Source organism: Anomalospiza imberbis, chromosome 6 (genome assembly GCF_031753505.1).
Source record: "Anomalospiza imberbis isolate Cuckoo-Finch-1a 21T00152 chromosome 6, ASM3175350v1, whole genome shotgun sequence".
Lineage (NCBI taxonomy): Eukaryota > Metazoa > Chordata > Aves > Passeriformes > Viduidae > Anomalospiza > Anomalospiza imberbis.
Genome location: NC_089686.1, coordinates 49,575,238 through 49,597,027, shown reverse-complemented (window position 1 = coordinate 49,597,027; position 21,790 = coordinate 49,575,238). Strand labels below are relative to the sequence as shown.

Sequence of the window (21,790 nt, the reverse complement as noted above, 5' to 3'; positions counted from 1 at the left end):
CAGTTATGTTAATATTTTAATCTGTACATATACCATTTTCCAAACGGTTACATTTTATTTAAATTAATGTTTTCTTGCAAAATATTCATTTATGCTTTCAAAACTTTTTCATAAAGGCAAAAATAAATCATTATTTTGGCAAAAGGTTTTGAAGTTGATACTGGCAGTATTGAGGTAAAATAGATTGCATTAGCTAAATATATACTTTTAAGAATATTTCTGAGTATAGTGTTAATATATGATGATTTGTCTTAAAGTCTGAAACACAAAGGTCAATTCCAAGGGGTTTTTAGCTACTGCTTGAATACAGGGAATAAACAAGTTAGTAGTTTCACAAAATACTGCAGAAGTATTTCTCATCCAGAGCGGAACTCAGCTACTAATTACATAACATTAGGAAGTTTTTGCATGTCTTGCATTCGATGCATACACAGGGTTTTTTAAAGTTGCAGCAATACATTTAATCTTATTTTCTCCTTATTTTAACCAGCTCACCCTTTGCCCTATGCAGAAGTACAGCACAGAATTTCAAAGTTTGGCAATGATAAGCACCAGGTGAACATACACAGGAAATTAGCAGGTGCCACATTCCATTATTTTTGCTGTTTCTAGGATAAATACTAGTCAGTACATCATATTGTAATGTCTACTGAAAAAAACATCAGAAGAAAAATAGGTATTTACTAGCCAAATGACACACTGTAATTGTTTATTGCTTACTTCTCATATTTTAATTAAAAATCATCTTCTGTCACATCTCAACTTCCAAAAAAAATTGTTAGCTGTTTGTTATAGAGGGGGCAGCACTACTTTCAAGGGCAACCTAGCAAACTGTGGATTGATACCAGCAAGTTAATAATCTGGGATAAAAAAAAAAAAAAAAGAGAGTTAAAACTGGCTTTTGTTATGGCTTTCTTGGGAAATTTCAGCTATACAGTGGTTACTAAAATTTAGAAATTCAAGCTAACAGTTCTTGCAATGGATTATTTTATGGGCAAAAGGGTGGGTGATTAACTCTACAAAAATATTCAATCTGAAGCACTCTTTCACCAAACCTGTCACGCGTGTTAGCTCTATCCATACCCTATGAATGCGCTTCTAGGTTTGCTTAAATTTGCAGGGTTTTTTTCACAAAATTTTACAATGCGCATCTGAGCCTGAGGGGGAAGTAACAGCATCTTTTAGTATCTATGCAAGAAGTGTCTTTTAAAATGAATTCAGCCCTTGATTAAAAAAAAACCCTAAAATACATCATTCTAAAAATACATTGTCAGTATTTTACAGTTTATTAAAAGTGCCGTTTATTTGTATAAAAAGTGTGAACTAAACTGAAGTAAATAAAAAATGATCTGCAGTTCTTTTCATTTTCATAGAAAATCCCTCTGTCATTCTCTGAATGTCTTTCCAGAAGAAGGTGTCACCATCCAATGAGTACAAACTATCCACAGAAACCTGGAAAAGAATCTCCTCTGTCTTCCACGCGGTGTCACAAAGTGGGATTTGCCTCCAGTCTCACGTCAGTGTTCACTTACTGCTTTGGCTGGTGTGAAGGAAAATAGAACATGGTTAAATATTGAAGGGAGTCAACCAATGCCAAGCAGTAAGAAATTGCTGGGAGCTTTTCTTTTTTTAAGCCTTTTGCAGTTTGACAGAAGGAACAATTCATACAGACACGCTAAGCCAACAATTATTTCATAATGCCACTGATGCTCAAGCTCCTGTGTCTCCAGCACATCACAACTACTTTCTTTTTCTGAAGAAAACACAGCTTTATATAAATATATATCTGTAACTGTATATCTATGTGTATATATTTGTACAGACATGTGCTAGACATGTTTTTAAATCAGTCTGCAATCACAGAATGGTTGGGGTAGGAAGGGACCTCTGAAGGTCAGCCCCAGGCCCCTGCTCGAGTCTCTGGCACTGCGTAATTATTTGAGTTACTCAAGCAACACTCTTTACTACTTCATCTCTGCTTTATCTTCTTGTTCAATTTCAGGCAATAAAATTAAGCCAAATAAAATCAGAAAGGTAAGAATAATATAAAAGGAAAATATGGATGCATAGCAAGTGTCTTAACTTGGGGCACACTCAGCACTTGCATGCAATATTTACACCTTTTACTACTTCCAGTTTCAAACAGGGAAACCTCTGCAAATCCTACTGAGAAGAGATAGAAATAGAGATGTTTCTTTGTAAAGACAACAAAATTATCACAATTTTAATACTTGAAGTGGCAAAATAACCTAACCAGAGAGAAACCCAGTCTTCTGTTACCATGATCCAATGAAAGGCACGATCAAAGTCAAACACAACATTGCAGAATTAGTTACAAAGGGCCAAATTTTCAGCTCACCTCAGCTAAGACTCAGATGCCAGCTCATATGCAGGATAGCAGCCCACAAAGGAAACCGCTGCTTGTACAAGGGTGCACTTTGGATTCTCTCTTTGTATGCCCTGAGCAGCCACCAGAGTACAGAAGGCTGCTGAAAACCTGGCCCCCTGTTACCCAGAGCACAGATGTCTCCTCCCTTTACCACAGTAGGACTGAGGAAGCACCTCACCTGCAGAGGACAGCACTTAACCAAACACTTCACCAGAACACTTCACCAGCCCACGTGTTAGCTCATTAGAAGCAATATTTACAAGGACAAAAGGTTCCTGAAAAGGTAGCTGCATGCTTTCATTCGGATGGAATCTCAGTTTAGTAAAGAAGTTAAAATTTAGCAAGCCACAGCACAGGCACGATGGCAAACCAGACACGCCGAGAGCAGTTAGTTCTTACTTGGAAGGTGTTTAAACAAATGTGTAGTGAAATCCATTGCTTAAGGGGGAGTGAGGTGGCTGTGGTACAGAAGGTGAGGGTGCTTTGGGTGGATAGGTCAACTGCTGAGCTAAAAGGGATCACATACAGGAATTAGGCTGCACAATCAAACATTCACATCATAAATGGAGTCACCTTAATTTTCTACCACCTGATTAGCAATGAATGAGGTGCTACACTGTTTTAGTCACATGGAACACAAGGTAAACAACATTTCTACCTGCTGCTTTTTTCTACTCCTTGAATCAATTAAACAAATAAAGATTCCTATTTGCATGAGAATATGGACAACCAATCTTAAGATGAAATTTCACTGGAACATTATGAAGGCACACAACACTGACATACTCTCATCAGCTCTGCTTTTAAAGCTTTTGAAGCTCTGGACCAGCACCTATATTTGCTAACTCGATTTCCAGACTTCACTGAGGCTGCCCAGGTTTTCAACATTTCCTTTGTTATATGCCAGTGAGCAGAAACCGAAATAATATATAGAAAAATAATGTTTACAAAATTACACATATGTATAACATTTTGCTTAGTGCAGTGCATGATACAGTAAATACATTTTCACATCTCAGCTTGAAAATCCAGGATAAAGAATGCAACAATTAAAACTATCTTTGTTTATAAACCAGAGTAATGGTATATATTGGAGGACAATAATCATAAAATTGAAGAAACTGAAACTCGATCTAAAATTCTGCTTTTACGTTTTGGAGGGCCAAAGCACACAACATAGGAAAAGACTTCTTAACACTCTTGTACTTGACTTTAATCTTCCAGATTCTTGGCATGATTTCCACTCAAAAGGTTGATTTCTTATTAGGAACAGAGGAAACTCTAAAATGCTAAGATTAGATAAATGTACAACTTATCTTCAAAGATTTATAATGGCATATCCTAACATAACTGCTCACTCTTGAAAAATGGACGAAGTTAAGCTTCACAGTCTTTTTCATAAACAAGTCTTTGTAAAACAATCTACATAATTAGTTTGGGATTTTCAGATGTGATCAGCTGCATCACCAAGGAGCAATCGATAACCCAAACTTCAAAAATCAAACTACAAAAATAAGAACATGAAGGAATCTGTAATATGAGACTAAATGAGAATGCAAAATCAGCTGTGCAAAGTGTCAAATGCTTTTCTTTTTATTCACCTTAGTTCATCAGAAAATAGGCCATAACTAAAAAAATCTAAATTATTTTCTGGTTTGTAGATTTTCTATTAAAACCAAACCACTCTGTGGTTTTTTTTTGGTTTGTTTTTTTTTTTTTTTTAAGAATACCATGGAAGGTGTTTACTTTTAAAGGAGTAAGAAATAATTGAAATCAAAGCAAGACATGTTTCAAGAAGTGAGTTTTTGAGGTACAAATGTGGCAACAAAAGCTGTGCACAAACATAAAAGTTTGGAATTCTTTAAAAACCTTAGTCTTTGGCTACTGTGTTAGGGTTTCTTTAAGTGTGTGAAAGACAAAGGTGGCAGCTGCTATGCTTCACAAAGAAAATTAAACTAAAACTTATCTCACAACTGACTGCAAATTTTCTGAAGCAGCATTTAAACATTTCAGTGCCAATACATACTTTAATACCCTCTTTGAGGAAAACTAAAGAATTAAGAAGATTTTTGTGGTTACATATATCTAAAAAAATTAGAATATATAAATAAAAAACCTATAGTAATAAAATGTATACGAAATTCACTACACAACATTAAAAAAAATATCAAACCTATTTCAGTACTGTAGAGTTGCTACAAGTTATGGCACACCCAGAAGTAACTTAATTGGCCCCAAGAAGACTTCTGAGTAGGGCAGGCACTCTGCGCTTGTTGTAGTGACACAGAAGAATAATTTCAGGTACTGCTTGTGTTCATCTGGGCTGATCTTAGCCCAGATGTGTGACCTTTCACCAGAAGAAGCTAGAACTCAAGTGTTAAAATGCTCTGCTGGCTCATACCTCATGAAAAAAATTCCCATTCCATAACCAAAGGAACCTGTTACAAGGTTCTGGTCACTAGAACTGGGACCAAAGTGCCTGTGGAAAAGCCCTGTTGATACACCAATGGCCTGAAGGGCCACAGGTTACTCCTGAACTGCTCCCATGATTTTGCAGTTCTGTTTTTCTGTTTGTTTGGTTTAGCTTTATAACGTCTGGCCTCCTCAGTCAGTTAAATTACCCACAGAAACTCTCTAAAGTCTCAAGATTCCTATCTTGGAAATGTATTCCATCCCCTCAAATGCCATTCCCCTCAGGTTCAGCTGGCACTGCCCCCCGAGTGTACAGCCACATTCAATCAACACTTTCACTGCAGATGCACGTTACGCATCCCGATACTGGAATAATCTGTCTTTAATGGGAAGGTCTCAAGGGCTGCTGTGGCAAGAGCCGTAAGTTTAAACTGACAACTTGGGATGAGAAATGTGCATATTTTTTCTCCATCATAGTCAAAGTTTCCATTATTTCCATTCTCCACTGGAACAGTGAATGGTGCCAGTTATAAATGGCCAGTCAGACACTTGGGGAAATCGCTGCTGCACGGATTACTGTGTGATACAAATCTCTTGACATTTCTTACTTATTTCAACTATAAAGCAATCAAGAGTGAAATTATCACCTTTTAGCAACATATTGCAAAGTATCTATTAATTTCCAGGCATCAAGCAGAATTCTTGCACAGCTGTCTTGCTCTGACCTCTCATCCTGGTCACCAGACATGCCTATCCCATTTTTACAAGGTCTTTTTTCAGCCTGCTGTCACATAGCTCAAGCTGCAAATGATTCTAGCCTCATCTACATCACTGGATATAGGAATTTTTCTCTTAAAAAGATATTTTTAATCCTCTTTCCTTGATTTTTCTTTGAAGTCACAGATCAATTTACTTTCAAAAATGAATATAGAAATATTTGATTTAATATAATTATAGAGAATTAAAATGCTAATTTTTTAGCACTATTAGAGCAAGTTTCCAAGTTCTGAACTTACTGATCATAGTATTACCCGGTCCACTGGAGGCCAAATACTCAATGTAAATCATTAACCCCTCTCCATTTGTTACCTACACACACTTTTCACTTTTTTGAATATGAATGACTAAAGCTTTCTCTTATGCCAGGAGTTCACCAACAACCACACACAACTTGAGAAGCTGGTAAGGAATAGCTGTTATTTTGTAAATAACTAAGCATTACCTGCTACCTCCTTGCTCCTCTGAGAGGCTTCAGAAGCCAGAGCATATGAAATGGTAATGATGCGCTCCTGCTCCTGCAGCTGTGAATCTAAATCAATCGAGTTGTGTTTGTCCTGGGCAACAGTAGGCTGCAGATTGTGCATACTGGGGGGAAAGTGAAAAACAACATTAACATTTGCAAACATAAAGAATCTACCATGCAGATAAGAACGAGCTTGGATTCAGACAGCAGTTTTCAGATCTCATCTAACAAGCTTCATATTTTATTGCAGTTCTTTAAAACAGGGTTGATGTTGTATGCAAATGCCTACAGCACACAAGGAAAAATGACACAGCCACTACACGTTCAGTCACAATTTCTGCATAACCTTAAGAACATCTGGAAGTCTTTTTTTAGAAATATGTTTAATGTGCTGAAATGAAAGCACTACAAAAGTGCTATTTATTTGAAGTTGTTAGTAAAATTCCTTGCTCGTGCTCAGAGGAAAAGGAAAACCTGGTGGTCCTCAGGTTGTACCCCTTCCAAAGACAGAGCAGGTACCTGATGTATCAAATTCTGGAAATTGAATGCTTCAGCTGACTCTACAGCCAAAAGTGTTATTTCACAACTCCAGCTCTCTGGCCACAACAAACTTGCGCTCATGCTGACTTTTCTTCTGCTTTTTGTCAGCTTTGTGCCTTTCCTTCCTCCTCACTCTCATCTACAAGTTGTTTGGTAAGGACTGACTACTGTTTTAGGACTCTCTAAATAAGAAAATGGACATATACAAAATTCATCAGTATGTCTTCTACCTTGTTTTAAAAAGCAGCTCTAAATTCTGAGTGCATTTTCTCAAAGCTACAAGTTACATTCAGGTAACAGAAATAAAGGCTGTTGTATGATGTTAGTTCTCAATGTTTAAGATGAGCCCCTGTGTAAGATTTGGAAAAAAAAACCCTAAGACCTAACCTTGATTTAGTAAGAATATTCTTTATCTTTTCTGCTTTACGCTGCCTTGCCACCAGTTCTTCTGTAGAAAGAGGCTCCTCTGGCTCCAGTTCAACATAACGTTCTGGAATTACAACCTTCTCAGGTTTTGACAACTGTAGAAAGAAAGCAAGCATCGAGTTTTCAATAACAAAGACCTAAAAGAAATTGAGATAAATCCTCCTCAATGGGAGAACACAGTGAAAAAAGAATAAAGCATGGATTTTCACAGTCAGTACATGTACCTGACACTAAACACTTCTTCTGGATATCTATCTGATGCCCTTTCAACAGTGTTCCCTCTGTTTCTTTTTACTTCAGAAGATATATTGAACAAATATTTAAAGGGATTACAGAAGAAATCAGAATCAACAGAAAACCATTCTTCAGCTCAGGCTTAGAGCCCAAAATAGGACACTGCATAAAGCTCTTACAGTAGAAAGAAGCAACCACTCAGAGACTGATTGGACAACCTGAGACATCAGTGTCATGATATTTGTGTCATGCCAGCCAGAACTTCCTACACCTGAAAGGAAATATCACTGCAAGTTTTAACCCAGGGTGTCATTCTTTTGAGACTAGATAATCTTGTGTGAGCAGCAGAGGGGAAAAAAGTAAAAACTGAAACATACTACACTGTGAGAAACAATTTTTTGCTAGGATAAATTACTTTGTGGGAAATTTTCACTTCTCTCAATGAAAATAAAGTTTACAAACTTTGAAAATAAATTCTTATAATATAGAACAGACTGCTTTTGAAAACAAAAATAGTGGATATGTGAATAAATGGAAATCAAGTAATGGAGAACTATTTTTTTTTCTTCTTCCTATTGGAATTTTGTTAAAACACTCATGAGGCAATGAGTTTTCAAAATTTAAAGTTTTCAACGAAAATAATCCTAAGTTTTTTCACCACTCACCTTGGTTCACACTAATTCAATGGATTACATAAAGTGGCCTGACCTAACCCCCAGTGCTTAGGCTGAGTAATTCACAGGAAATATCATGCCAGGAGCACACGCTGGCACACTCAACCATATTAAAATCACAGCCTCAAGTTTTTAGACTTCCTTCTCAGGAAACCAAAAGCCAATGCTTCCAGAAAAATCCTCATTTTTCCACTACACTTCCCTACTTGAGAATCCAACTCCTCTCTGGAGGTCTAGATATAGACATATATACACTTTTTTTAAATGTGTATCTCTATCTCCATACTGTATCTAACCGACATTAGCTCATCCTGTCACTTTCAGAATAACAAACCCATGAATCATCGCAACAGTAGATGGATTTCCTTAAAGATAGAGCTGAGTGTATTTCCTTCTGAGGCGCAGAGGGAAGTACACACAGAAGTGCCTGCCAGGTGAAGGGAATGGCCACAAGAAATGGAAAAGGACAACAAGGCTAGGTTGGCTGGAGCTCTGGTTCAGTGTAAGGTGTCCCTGCCCATGGCAGGAGGCTGGAATTAGATCATCTTTAAGATCCCTTCCAACACAAATGTATGATTCTAACCTGGGCAAACTGAGAAAGAAGCATTACATTCAGAGCTTCAGACCTACTTCAGTTACTCTGAAACAGGACAGAAATGCCTATGAGCAAAAATGTCTCCAATTCAAGGGTTAAAGGAAGTACATAGTGATTACTATAGCCCTGGAGGTCTTCTGGAAAAGAAAAATTAATAGCAGAGTGTAACAAGGAAAGGCAGAAGAACATAAGTTGTTTTCTGTTTCTGAAGTTTACAGAAGCACTGTATTTTCTGTAAAAATTATACAAAGATTAACTGAAAGATAAATTCATTCAGAGTTCAACAGATAACAACTCACAGAGTGAAATACATTTACAAATATCTCTGCAAAATGATACTCTGCCAATAGCTTTCAGAAGAGTACAGGTGCTTACTAGTCTAATTACCATGACTAGTTTTACTGGTTTGCCATCTCCCATGGCATTTAACACAGCTCAAGGTACCCCCTGAAGCCTTTCCACTTGCTGTGTTCTCTCCTTCCCACCAGATGGCTCAATCGCATTTCAAACTGACATTTCCTCCCTTACTGGAGCTGAGCAAAGACCTCAGTGGTGGGCCCAGGACACCAAGTCATTCCAAAAGCTGACAGAAATATGTTTTCTGTTCAAGCCCAAATAAAGCTTCTCTATCATCATTTGCCAGTCAACATGAAAAACAGTTACGTAGCTCTGGGGAACGAACTTGTCCTTCATTCCTGCTTCTCATTTTTAAATACTCATGTTGTCTTCTCGTCTTTTTTTTCCCAATTTACAGAACTTTCTCTAACTTAATCACTCTGCCCTTTATAAAGCCTGAGATATACATTTAAAAGAGCAGAGCCAACTTTTCAATTTCTTCTTTCTGCTAAAACACAATATGAACACAAAACTTACAAAGGTGCCAGGTCATAAATTTTCAGTGCCCAAAAGACTCCTTTTAGTTCCAGCTAACTTTCAAAAGAAAAGAAGAGAATTCACTGCCTAAAAGGTAGAAAGGTTACTGTTTTGGGACAGAGAATAGGAGGCAAAAGACTGTGAGTGTTACCTCTCTGCTGATATCTAAATCATAGTCTTGAGGCTCCAGGTCTGTCTCTGTCACTGCTACTGGCTGAACTTTTAACCATTCATTTTCATCCTTGTCTTCTCCACGAATTGCCCTCTCAAGTAACTGCAAATCAAATTCTTGCTCTCGCTTCCACTGGTAATAGATACAAAACAATTAACAGCATTCAACCATACTGCCAAACTCACCACACAGCAATGTACATTACTACTGCAGCAAAAGCTACACTGCTGAAAGAATCAGCGGGGCAAACCCCTGAAGCAACAACCGAAAGAAAATAAAACTGCTTTTCTTGGTACGTAAGAGTGGGAGTTTTAATCTCTAGCTGTGCTGTGAGGAATTCAGAGTATTCTTTAATTTTACATGTTAAGCAGTATTAGAGTCTAAGAAATTTATTAATCCCAATTTTACATTTGCTGATTAACATGGAACCAGATACACAAGGAACAACACCTTTGGAATCACAGGTGTCACTACCAGTGAGCCTACAGGCTGGCAGAGTTGTCCTTGGCATTGTAAAGAGGCAGTGCTCTGTGGCTCTGGATGACTACACAGAAAGGCTATTTACAGTGCAGGTTGAGAATCACAACTTGAAAATTTTATGTATCTTTTTAGAATAATACCTACTGTTTAAAGTTGACAATATATTGTGTATTAGCATTAACTTGTCTTGAATTTTTTAAAAAAAATACTTTTAAACTCTTCAGACTTTATTAAAAGCAGAGTTTAGCTACCTGCAAAAGTCTTCCACACAGTCTTTAAAATGTAAATATTTAGCAATACAAATCAGAACTATTAAATATTTATTGATATTTAAATTAAGCATATTTAAACTAAGCTGCATAATATAGAATACCCAAAGTCACTGCACAGTAGTCCCTACACAACTACACACAATACAGTTACATATAAACCTACACTTAAGGTAAGGTATTACCAATACCTTTCTGTTCAAAAAATTAAGTTCAGTTGTAGCATCATTCCATCCAGTAGATCTGAACAACTTTACCACACACAAGATTAAAAGCAGTAGAAAAAAGAAGGGACAAAAACAACAACAATAACAAAATTATCTCCTCAAGGTTTTGAGGAAATCAACAGGAGAACGTTACACTTTTATGTTTCTTTAAAATATCTCCAGTATTTCTGGTACAAATCTTTGGCTTGTTTTGGATGAAGTTTGAACTTCACGTGAAGTCCTTAGACTTCACTATGTCACTTGCATTAATAAATCTAACTGAAACCTATTCATGCACAAGTTCTCAGTATTCACTCAGAAGATAACTATCTTCCATGTAAATTAAAAAGTTAAGTAGGTAAGAGGAAATTATACCTCAAAAATTAATACATTACAGAATTCAACAAAGAAGATTTTCTCATATGAGTACTCCAAACTCATCATTCTACTCATATTCAAACCAGGCCTGATTGAGATAGTATATTTTAAATACACAATATCATTTTCAAGTTGTTGTTATGTAATAGGTAAGAAAAACATCAAACCATTCTTACGAAGCAGTACTTTTATTGGCTTTGATGTTGCAACTTTTACATTAAAAAGGCATTAGATATAACAAATGACTTCATGTACTGTGATCAATACTTAAAATGTCATCCTACACTTGAGAGCTGACCAATTAAAAATTAGAATTACATATACAATGTATGTTTAAAGCAAATGTTACACACTGAGCAGCACTTCAATTATACATTTAACTGTTTGCCATTGTGGCTGCTAAATAATTGTAATGCTGTAAGTAATTGTGCTATCAAACATGCTTTTGCATATCAAAGCCCCATAGGTACAAGATGACCTCTACAAAACACTACTAGGGCTGAAAAACTCTATTTTAATTCTTTACAGCAAGAAAAAGACCAAGATGGCACCCAAATTTATAAATAAAGTGTTTGCCACAAATGTTAATAACGAGTGTTATGAAAGCGTTTCAATTCAACTTGTGTATGTAATGCGAGTCAGAAAACATAAGAAGCTCAGATTTATTTCTTCCAATTAAAGTATGAAAATAACAGTGGTACTATAGTACTACAATTCCTAAACATTATGCACTGTCTTTAAAAATTTTGTGATTGCAAAACAGAGGACAAAACAGATGAATGTTTCCAAGCAGTGCAGTTGTATTTACTGGGAAAGTAAATACAAATAACTGGCTGCAAATTAGTGCTACAAAACAGTGGGAATGAAAAGCTGATTATAAGGGTTTTTCAATGCCAATAATTGACACACATGTACTAAATGCAATTAAGCCTGGTAAAAATTGAGTAGTCCAGTTAGAAATTTTAAAGTAGCTAGAAAATTCTGCAAATTAAAAACAAGCAAACAAACAAAAAAAAAAAGAGGCATTAGGTATGATGAGTGACAAATTTAAAAGCAAGAGATCTTGTGCAATGAATTAGGTAAAACAATGTGATCATTCTAAAGCTCTAGTGGACCAAATAAAAAAATAAATTAAAAGACCACAGCATAAGTGCAATTACAGTACAATCCTGGTTTAGCACCAAGTGAGCAACTGGGTAACTTCACCAATCAGAATTGCTTTGGTTAGTATCCAAAACGTATCATTATAAACTTCTCATCTGCACAGCATTTACTCTCAGAAAGCAACAAAAATACTTTTCTTTAGCAGCCTAAATTTGAGCCTTATTAGAATATTCTACATTTTGAGATTTAAAGAAGAATTTGTATCAATTAGAATACATTAGCTCTCACATAAATTCCTAATCAGCATGATTAGATTTTAAAACTGATTATCCATTTACCATCTTTTTTAAAAAGAACAAACAAACACCACCTTGGTCTGATATTACCACCATCTTGCAGGCTAATTTATGAATTAAAAGGAAAAACACTTATGGTGAGAAACCACATTCTAAAATGCCCATTCCATTATGAAGCAGTTTTAAAACTGTACAAGCTTCTGTTACTTTCGAAATACAATTCCAAGGGGAAAAAAAAAAATCATGGCTCTGAAATCACCCCAATATACTGGCATCTCCACTCATCATTAACCTCTGACCAACTTACCTGCTGAACCTGCTACATTTACCTTAACTATGAGTAAAAAAAAAAAATCATCTGTTCCTCACACTCTCTGAACTCATTTGATACCACAGAACACTAATTTAATTGGACTAGAAGCATCACACACGCTCAAGTGAAAGTGCTTGCCAAGGGGAGGGGGGGAAAAAATCCAAAGACATTTTTAGTTTAGTCCTTTTAAGGCATATCTAACATACTGAGCCGACGTCTGCAGACACGGGCCTGATGAAAGAGCGAGATGAAACAGGCTGCCTTTCTCCTTGGCTAAGAGTTCTCTTGCGTTCCCGCACTAATGCCTTCTGATGTCTCTTCATTCTTTCTAGCTGCTCCTCTGCACTCATCTTGCCTCTTTGGTGGTCTCCAGAGTATAAACGTTCCAAGGCACTCTTTGGTCTCTCCTGGAGAAGTCACAAGGCACAGAAAACACATGTTGTAATTAATACTTTATAAGAAGTATACAAAAAAAAAACCTAACTCCTCCTATCTCATTACTAAATTTTATTCTATTAACTTTGTGTTTATTTGTATATACTCTCTCAATTCTGTATTTCCTATTAGTAGCACTGATTTTTAGTTCTCAACCTTGTTTTATAAATCTATTTGACATGCAGGAAGTTGTTTGCCTGTTTTCCAGTTCATTTAAGAATGTGAAGAATTGCAGACCTTGGTAGATCACAGCTCTTGCTCCACTCTCAGGCTACTGCAATCCCACTTCCTGCTACACAAAGTATACTCTGGGCTTAACTATTTCAAGCAGTTCAGACATTTCCCTTCAGACGTTTATTTAAAACTTACCTTGGACCTATCCCTTCGAAGTGTTGCAAACGATGAAATGGTAGATGACTGGTGCAATCTGGAAGTTGATCCAGACAAACCTTTATAAGGAAAAAGAGAATGCCTTAAATCAAATGGCAGACAAAATAAGACAAGTATCAGTTTGGTTTGCTTAATTTTATTATACTGTTTTTTAATTTTATTATACTCTTTCTGTGGCATTCTGGTCACTAGTTGAGCACACATTTTTCAATTCAGATGATCATAAGAGGCATGAAATTTCATTTCAGCCAAATACAATGCACTTCATGTCGCTACTGATCGAAAGTCAGAAAAATCTATAATTATTTAGAAGCTTATATAAAACGAGGGATAGGTTGAACTCAGCTGTACAAGAGTAGATAGACTGTACAAATAATCACATCTATTAAGAAAATAAAACCTTAACATTCACACTTAGAAATGAAGAAATAAGAAACAAATGGCTAAGAAATAATTTGCTTTTGGCCCAAATATCATCGCTATCTTCATCTCTAAAACAGTTACGGGACAATAGCACAGTGGTGATGGAGTGTCAAGTCAGATATAATGTTTGGAGCACTATATTCATATACTTTATCAGTTACATTTTAATGGCATTATAGGTGTTTTAAGAATACTTAGACTTCGCAAAAGATAGCACAGAAATGATGAGCAAAAATAATTTTGAATATAAGAGACATTCTAAAAGCCAATACCATGTTTTGCTATGGGTTTTTTTAAGCCTTCTATATTAAGTTGCTTTGCCAAAGGCTGGTTGCCTGTAACAGCACCATTAAAATGCACAATTTCTAAACTTCCACTGAACAGTTAATTTTAAAACAGTGATCTGGTGATCAATATCATCTCCAGGAAACCCTACAAGAGAAAAGCTCCTATACAGACAGTACTGTTAGGCATCAATTCCATGAATTCCTGGCTTACCACGGGTAGGTAATGTCTGGTATCCACTGTCAGGGCTTATTAAAGCACTGGAAGGGTGGTTGAGGTCACCCCCTATCATTGCCAGTTCTGGTTCACTCATGTATGAACGCAATTCCACCTATACAGAAAAACAGTCATCAACTCAAGTGAAATCACAGACAGCAAGTTTTAATAATCCTAAAACAAATCCCAAAGCTTTGTTTCTGGGTTGCTACATCTCTCTCTGCAAATATTATTATATGGCACGGATCATTATTATTATTGCCATTGTTATCTCTCTGCCATTCTGTATACTGCTTACTTTATTAAAGGAATATACACTTCACAGACAGCAATAACATAATTTATTCAAGGTTCCCATATCTTTGAAGTGCAGGGGTACAGGAGTGTGAGTGCTCACCCTGTAATCTCCATTCACATACTGGCCGAGCTCTCTGTCTCTCTTTCTCTCGTCTGACTGACGCTTCAGGCCCCGCACCGAGGTGTGTCTGATGACAGTGGCTTCTCTCGGGAGGGGTGGGACAGCTGGTGGCTGATCCTCAGGACTGTACAGCTGAGGGAGAGGAGGTCTGGGTGGTGCTTCATCTTCCTGGGAACAGGAAAACACAGGGATTTGGTAAAGAGCATGAAAACAGTAAGGCATAAACTGCAAAATCAAGGTCAGTGCACTATAGGAAGTTGTGACTGCTTCAGCGTGCTCTCCTCTGTCCACACCAGAAGCTTGAGGCTTTAAAGCTCAAGCAAGACCCAAGAAATCAACCACAAAGCATTCCAAGGAAGGCTCTGAATATGAACACGTTCTAAACCAGTCTATGGCCACTGTACAATAGGCTCCACACGTATTGTGCTGCAAGTGCTACTGCTCAGCTCCAACACAAACACCCACTGTTGTGCCTCCACAGTGTGCACTTCCCAACCATGACACTCCCACGGCTCCCGAGAGAAGGGAAATGGAAACACTGCTGAACGACTCTCACAAGAGCAGTACTTACAACCTTTGGCTTGAGCTTGACTGGTGACTGAAGAGGTGGCTCGATTTTTTTCAGATGCTGTGCTTGGTGCTGTGTCTTGGTCTGGAAATAAGGCTGTGGATACAGCCTGACCTCCAGAGGGGATTTCACCGGACTGCGCGGAGGGCTCTGCGGGACGGAAAGTTTGCTCTCCACAGTAGCAAGGGAAGCTGGTAAGGAAGGCACTGAAGACTGAGAAAATGAAGGCACTGTTTTTCTCTCTAGGGGAGAAACAGAAAAAAACATTTCTTGATGAGGATCCAGTGAGTCTTTCAGGCCAAAAATGAAACCACACGGTTCAGTATCATCCCGTAAAATTCCTGGTGGAGGGCAGTGAGAGCAAAGGAAGAAAAAGCCTGGGAGTTAGATGAAATCAATCCATAAGCTGCATCTGGTCCTAGCCACAGATTCCTTCAGTTACCTACAGATCTAGACCATCTCAGAACTATTTTATCTCTGTATGCACAAGATGAGTTTTGCAGTAGGCGTTAACAGTCTCTTGCTATCCCAACACATCAGGTCCTGCCTTTGAAATGTAATAAAGCTGCTGCAGTGGAGACCACACACACTTTCCCTTCCTCCTTTCCAGAGACAATGCTGCTCTGCCCACCAAACACTTGCCTGAACAGGGAGGGAAAGGCAACTGCAGCAAGGGCCGCTGGGCTGCATCCAAGGGGAAAAAAAAACAATAAACCCAGAGAAAAGCTCCTGGACAGGATGCAGAACAGATGCTACACTGGTAAGGGCCTGGCACGTGACAGAAACCCCTTCTGCAACTTGAAAAATTTAGCCCATTATTGTTATTGTTGTTCCCTTTTTTATGGCTTGTTACATTTTAGCACCATTGGTATGTGAAAGCAAACAAGAAATAAATCTTTCTGTCACCTCAAGCAAAGAAACACCAAGTTAATGTGCTCAATCAACAGAGATCTCTGACACATCCAATAGCAGAATTAACTGGATTTTCTGCAGCAGAACAAACTTCCAGATTATTTGCACAGACCCAAAGACTCAGCTGCATTGGTATATTTTTTTATTTTTTCATCATGTTCTTCTTACCTGGATTCTTTATAGAGTCTACTATGGTTTTGTAGTTTGCTTTATTTGCACTCAAGCCAGCCGTAACATCTTCAATTCTCCACAAGTCTTTTTGTATTTGTGTTTTCTCCTGTCATTTGTAGTAAAAGAAAAAAAAAATCAATTATACCTCGGTTTTAATTTATTATGGGCCTTTCCTTCTTTTGATACCACCAAACTACAATTACAGAACTTACATGAAAACTTAGGAGTTTAGAAATTAGTTAAATAATTATTTTAAAATAGAAATTAATAAAGGCAAAACACCAACAAAGATATCTTGTCCATAAAATTTATTAGAGCATTTTCTGACTCATGGAAGACTTCCTATAGAAGACAGGGGAAAAGACAAGTCTATATTTTCCTACAATATTGTTCAGACTACAAAAATATAGTTTAACGTTCTACATAAAATGAGTTTCCAGAACCTTTTATTTTGAACTTTGTTCTTAAATCATATACCTATCAAACTTCAGACTGCTAAAGCAACCTTAAAAAACATTTCAATACTTTTAGGGGAAATATCCAGTATTAAAAAAGGGAAAAAAAACCCAAACTCAGAAGTGCTGACAATTTTAGTTTCTGCTTATATTTGAGTTGTTAGGCCTACTGACCACGATGTATTACAGGTTAAAACAATATATTGCTGCTGCTCCAGGACTTGGTCCCATCTTGCATCCTATTTGCTTTACCAAAGCTTTCCAGGAGGAAAGAAAGAAAAGGAAGCTTTGTCTACAGACTGGACTTTTCCTTGAGCTGTATCACAGGCTGGCTCCTGAAGCCACCACTTCAGTCATTCCAATCATCTTAAATAGCTGCTGTCATCTAATTCATTAAAGCCTGGTAACACAGATTTCAAAAATTTGCATCAAGATTAAACTTAGTAAAACCAATACCATTAAAGAAAGCAAAGGCAGTGAAACACTTAAGTTAAGAATTGCTTACAAACTGCTCAAGAACTCCAGAAATTCATCACTTGCCATGAGCTGCAAAATAGCTACTAATTAATCCTATAAGGCTGAGGGTGGAAAAAAACTTCAGTAAAAGCTGTTACACCTCATAGAGCTAAGGAAGGCATATAAATTGCTTTCCACTTTCTGTCTTAAATCAGGAAATATGTTCAGCCAGGTTACAGATCAGCAAACAGGGTGCCAAGAACACAAACATTTAAATGATGGAGAATGTTATTTGCCTGTAGTAAACTCACTCGATAGATAGGACGTATTTTGAAAGATTGTCAGGACACAAACTATAAATTTGCACATTTCATTTCATTTTTCTGAGATTAATCATACTACAAGGAACCAAATGACAGATTTACAATAATCAAGCCTCAGAACTGGTGAAAAAAACACTATGTTGCACTGAAAATCCTGCTTCTGAAACCACTCAGAAAATGTTTGATTAGTAATGTAGAAAAGCCAGATCTTTTAATATTATTTCTTCCCATTACTTAAATATTGATGTGAAGAGAATACTTTAGATCTAAAATGGACCTGGGCCGAACGATAAGCAGATGAATTAATTTTAAAATTATGAAAGCCGAGATTGCTGTTTACAGAAGGGTATAAATATACTTTAGTGGCAAGCAGGAAAAGGTAACTTAGAGAAATAAAATTTTCACTCCAACTTCCTTCTAAGAGAAACATAATTTAGGCTGACATAAAACCAGAGGAGAAGCACTTACCAACTAAGAAGTTATCACTGATAAAATAACCCATCTCAGTTAAATTCAGCATGCCCAGATCCTCCCCAACCCTTCGGCAAAAGACAATTGAAGCTACATTCTAAAAAGCAAGATTTACTCTGACCAAGCTGCTTAAACCTTTAGGTTTTAACCTTTTAATTAATGCTACATAGAAACAACATCAGTGGTCTACAGCAACTTGAGCCTGCAAATTTACTGAATTTTTAATAATATTCCATGAAGACTGCATTTTTTAAAATACAGTGTGTATTAATTTAGTGCTATTGGAAAATGCTAGATAAACAATCTTGAGTCTACATGCCCTTGGGCAGAGATCAAAAAAATTCTAACTATTATGCGTACTTCAAGTGAGACTTCTTTGTAGGAATATAGTTTTTTAGAATATTCAGTACTTTCTGAAAAAATCAGTTCCCCTTAGAATTTCCAAAATAGGTATTCAGAAACATTTTTTTTTAAATTAGCCAAACATATCTGTGCATACTTATATGTATAGATGTATAAAAGTGTACACTGATACAACTGATAATGTGCTTATGGCTGTGTGTGTATTTATAATTAATCACTTATGTGATATGAGATGATAATCAAACTGAATTAACATTTTTTTCTGTGCAAACCACACTCCCTTCCATATGTATTGGTGAATACTATGACAAACATCCAGTATTTACAGCATGTTTAACACCTAACTGGAAATTTCATCTCAAAGTAGTCTAAATAGATGTATTTTGTTTAAAGGTGTAATTTGCCTTTGTTAAACTAAGTAGTTTCATACAAGGACCATTTTATTCTAATATTCCCCCAGGATTTTTTCTTTAAAATATATTCTACAGCTGAGCTCAATTACATATTCTGACTCCAGAAACTGAGTCACTTCCCCACACCCCAAAATGAAAAGTAAATTAAAATGTACTTTGAAGATTGATGCAATCAAAAAAGGTTTTAAAACTCTTGCTTTGATACTAACATTTATTGATTAATAATGAAAATAAACAGGCTTCAAATTATATCTGATCAGATACTTAATGCAAACAAGCTAAAAAATTTAACTAGTGAGCTCTTTTGGTCCAGGATATTAGAAAAGTAGACTAAGATTTGAGAAAAATGTATACATTAACTGTGTTCCTTGTGTTTAGCTCACACAAAGGAAAAATTATCCAGTATTCCCTGAGAATAAAGTCACCAGCTGAAAGCCGGTATGTAGAAATAATCTGGTATTCCACATACATTTCAGCAAAGAAAATAACTGAGCTTCAAACAAAGCTTCTTTTTAAATTTTGAAACTGAATAATTGATTTAAAACTGAGATGCCTTTCAATTACTGATGGCTGTTAAACACTTATTCCACTTCACAAAACAATCTGCAGAGATAACTCTTCCATAAATAGAAGAACATGACAAAGAACAAGTAATGACAATAACAACCAGTGACTGATGCTCTTAAAAACGGAAAAAGAAGCCAACAACGTCAGATCAAATAAAGGGAAGGCTAAGAAGTCCTGCACATCCTTATAAATTGAATAGGTTATCACTGTCAAGATGTCAGCATGTAATAACAACATAATAACATAATGACAAATTTGCATAGACAACTTATGAGAAACTATGGCACTACTGCACGAGCTGCAAGGCAATGTAGTGGTTTTTTTCACTGCACAGCCATGCTACCACAGTGCCTGAACTCTGCAAACAAATTACATGACAGCTGAACACACTGCAAAAATGGCAGAGAAAATTTCTCTTATGAAATGATAACATAAAGTTCAGGCTAAATCATCCTCTAAGTGTTTACAGTGTCTGGAAATGGACTCACCTGAGATACCAATGAACAGTTCATCTGCTCCTGTAAGGCTTTTTTCAGTTGGCTCACATCCTTCTCTAATTTCAGATACTCATTCCAGGCATTTTCCATCTCCTGTTAACAGAAGGAATACTCTAATACAGTGCTAACTTCAAAACCACTTTCTCCATCCTCTAATTGAGCACCAAAGTGCTTTAAAGTTACTGTTGTTCTATTATAAAAAGAAGTAAAGAAGCCATTTTACTCTACATTGTTGCTTAGACTTGATTATACACCCGAAAACACTTCATAGCTTGCATGATCAAGTCCAGAATCTATAATTAAAAACCTCTGGCCAGTTTCCTGACACAAAACCAAACTGGCATGTAACAGAATCCCTGTACCAGTACAGCACTATTTACACTCACAGTAAATTTCATATGCCGACTGTGAAAGTCATAAATTTTCTACAAACACAGACTGACTAGCTACATTTAAATAATACTGTCATTTTAGTGATCAGACCTTCCTGTAGGGAAGGTGTTCATGCAATTTTAGAAACAGTCTTACAAAGAGCTAGTCTCATATTCATGAAGAGATAACAATAATAGAGTGAAAACAACATTAAATTACATTTGAATTTTACTAAGTTATAATATGAACAATAATTTTTTACTGAAATACCAACAGATTTTCCCAACTCCTTTTACCCTGGAAAAACATCCTGGAATCACATTTATATTTTCAAAGGACTAGCTGAAAGATTTGCAGTTTAATCCCACACTTCACATATAAAGACATTGAAAAGGTTAGGAGTTTTTGTTTGGTTTGGGGGTGTGGGAGGCAGGCACTGGAAAAAAAAGCTGGAGATTGTTTAATTTTTTTGGTCTGATTTAGTATCCTGTACCTTAACCAAAACTGTTCAGAATAGGTCTTAACTCCCCTATCCAATGACCAATACAGTTTTAGTTTAACTGGGATTTTAGTTTTGGTTTTCTTGAAGCAACCAAAACCACATACCGTTGAAACTTTGGATATTTCAGCCCGAATATGTATAAGGTCCTCTTGCAAAAGCCTCTGCTGGTAAGATATTTTTTCTGCGTGCTGTGGTTGGTCTTTGTACTGATCCATCTGCCTATGTAAAACCTCCAAAACAGACTCCAGCTGATCCTAACAAAGAAGACAGCAGTAAGTTTAAAACATTTACATGGAAATTTATTCATCTACTTGCAGGAATATGAAAGGTGTTTTCCATGCCCCAAGTCTTCCCTATAAACCAGCAGAGGTTAGGATTGGCCTCCTGTTTTGGAGACTCACACGTAAACAAAAACTGCAAGAGCTTTAATTACCTATTGTATTCAAAATTACCTGATATTTTCTATTAAATCTTCCCATTAAGCAGCCAAAACCGTTGAAAACACAGAGCATTGAGAGGGGAATTTTTCTGTTTACCCTCTGCACAAAAGTTTCAGAACAATTCCCTTAAGCAGTACAGAACTATGACTGCCCTACCACAGCCCAGCATGAGCTGTTTGATTAAGGGCAAGTTCTCCTTCAGTACAATGGGTGAAACAGTCATGTGAGGTTTAAAATATTCTATAAAACATCACACAGGCCCAATTCATTTAGTCAGGAGTAAATAACATGGAATTAATTTTGCACAGTAGCTCTTCCACAGGATCCACCTGAACAGCACTTTCATTTTAGGATATATACTTTTTTTTGTTATTATTATTTTTATAACCACCTCAGTTTATTGACAACTGTAGCTCACAGGAAATGAAGCAGATGGGTTTAAAACACTGATTTTCAAAAACATTTTTTCTCAGAATGGGTACTCAATCCTAAAATAAAACCCAATGCTT

The 21,790-nt window shown here is 36.5% G+C and overlaps 1 protein-coding gene across 5 annotated transcripts in view; it reads right to left on the bottom strand.

Annotated features, from left to right (window-relative positions):
- The window catches only part of PLEKHA7 (pleckstrin homology domain containing A7), a 148,142-nt gene continuing 126,352 nt past the window's right edge, over positions 1–21,790 (bottom strand). For 4 of the 5 annotated variants that reach the window (XM_068194079.1, XM_068194082.1, XM_068194083.1 and 1 more), the window contains 13 exons: positions 20,946–21,095; positions 19,959–20,060; positions 16,420–16,528; positions 15,343–15,581; positions 14,751–14,939; positions 14,351–14,468; positions 13,409–13,488; positions 12,811–13,011; positions 9,538–9,690; positions 6,972–7,105; positions 6,024–6,166; positions 2,789–2,897; positions 1–1,540 (listed from right to left, as the gene is read on the bottom strand). In XM_068194079.1, the coding sequence (XP_068050180.1) occupies positions 2,800–2,897; positions 6,024–6,166; positions 6,972–7,105; positions 9,538–9,690; positions 12,811–13,011; positions 13,409–13,488; positions 14,351–14,468; positions 14,751–14,939; positions 15,343–15,581; positions 16,420–16,528; positions 19,959–20,060; positions 20,946–21,095 (1,716 nt within the window). In that variant the 3' untranslated portion in view covers positions 1–1,540; positions 2,789–2,799. The remainder of the gene's footprint in view (positions 1,541–2,788; positions 2,898–6,023; positions 6,167–6,971; positions 7,106–9,537; positions 9,691–12,810; positions 13,012–13,408; positions 13,489–14,350; positions 14,469–14,750; positions 14,940–15,342; positions 15,582–16,419; positions 16,529–19,958; positions 20,061–20,945; positions 21,096–21,790) is intronic. The other variant, XM_068194080.1, reaches the window with a different exon arrangement.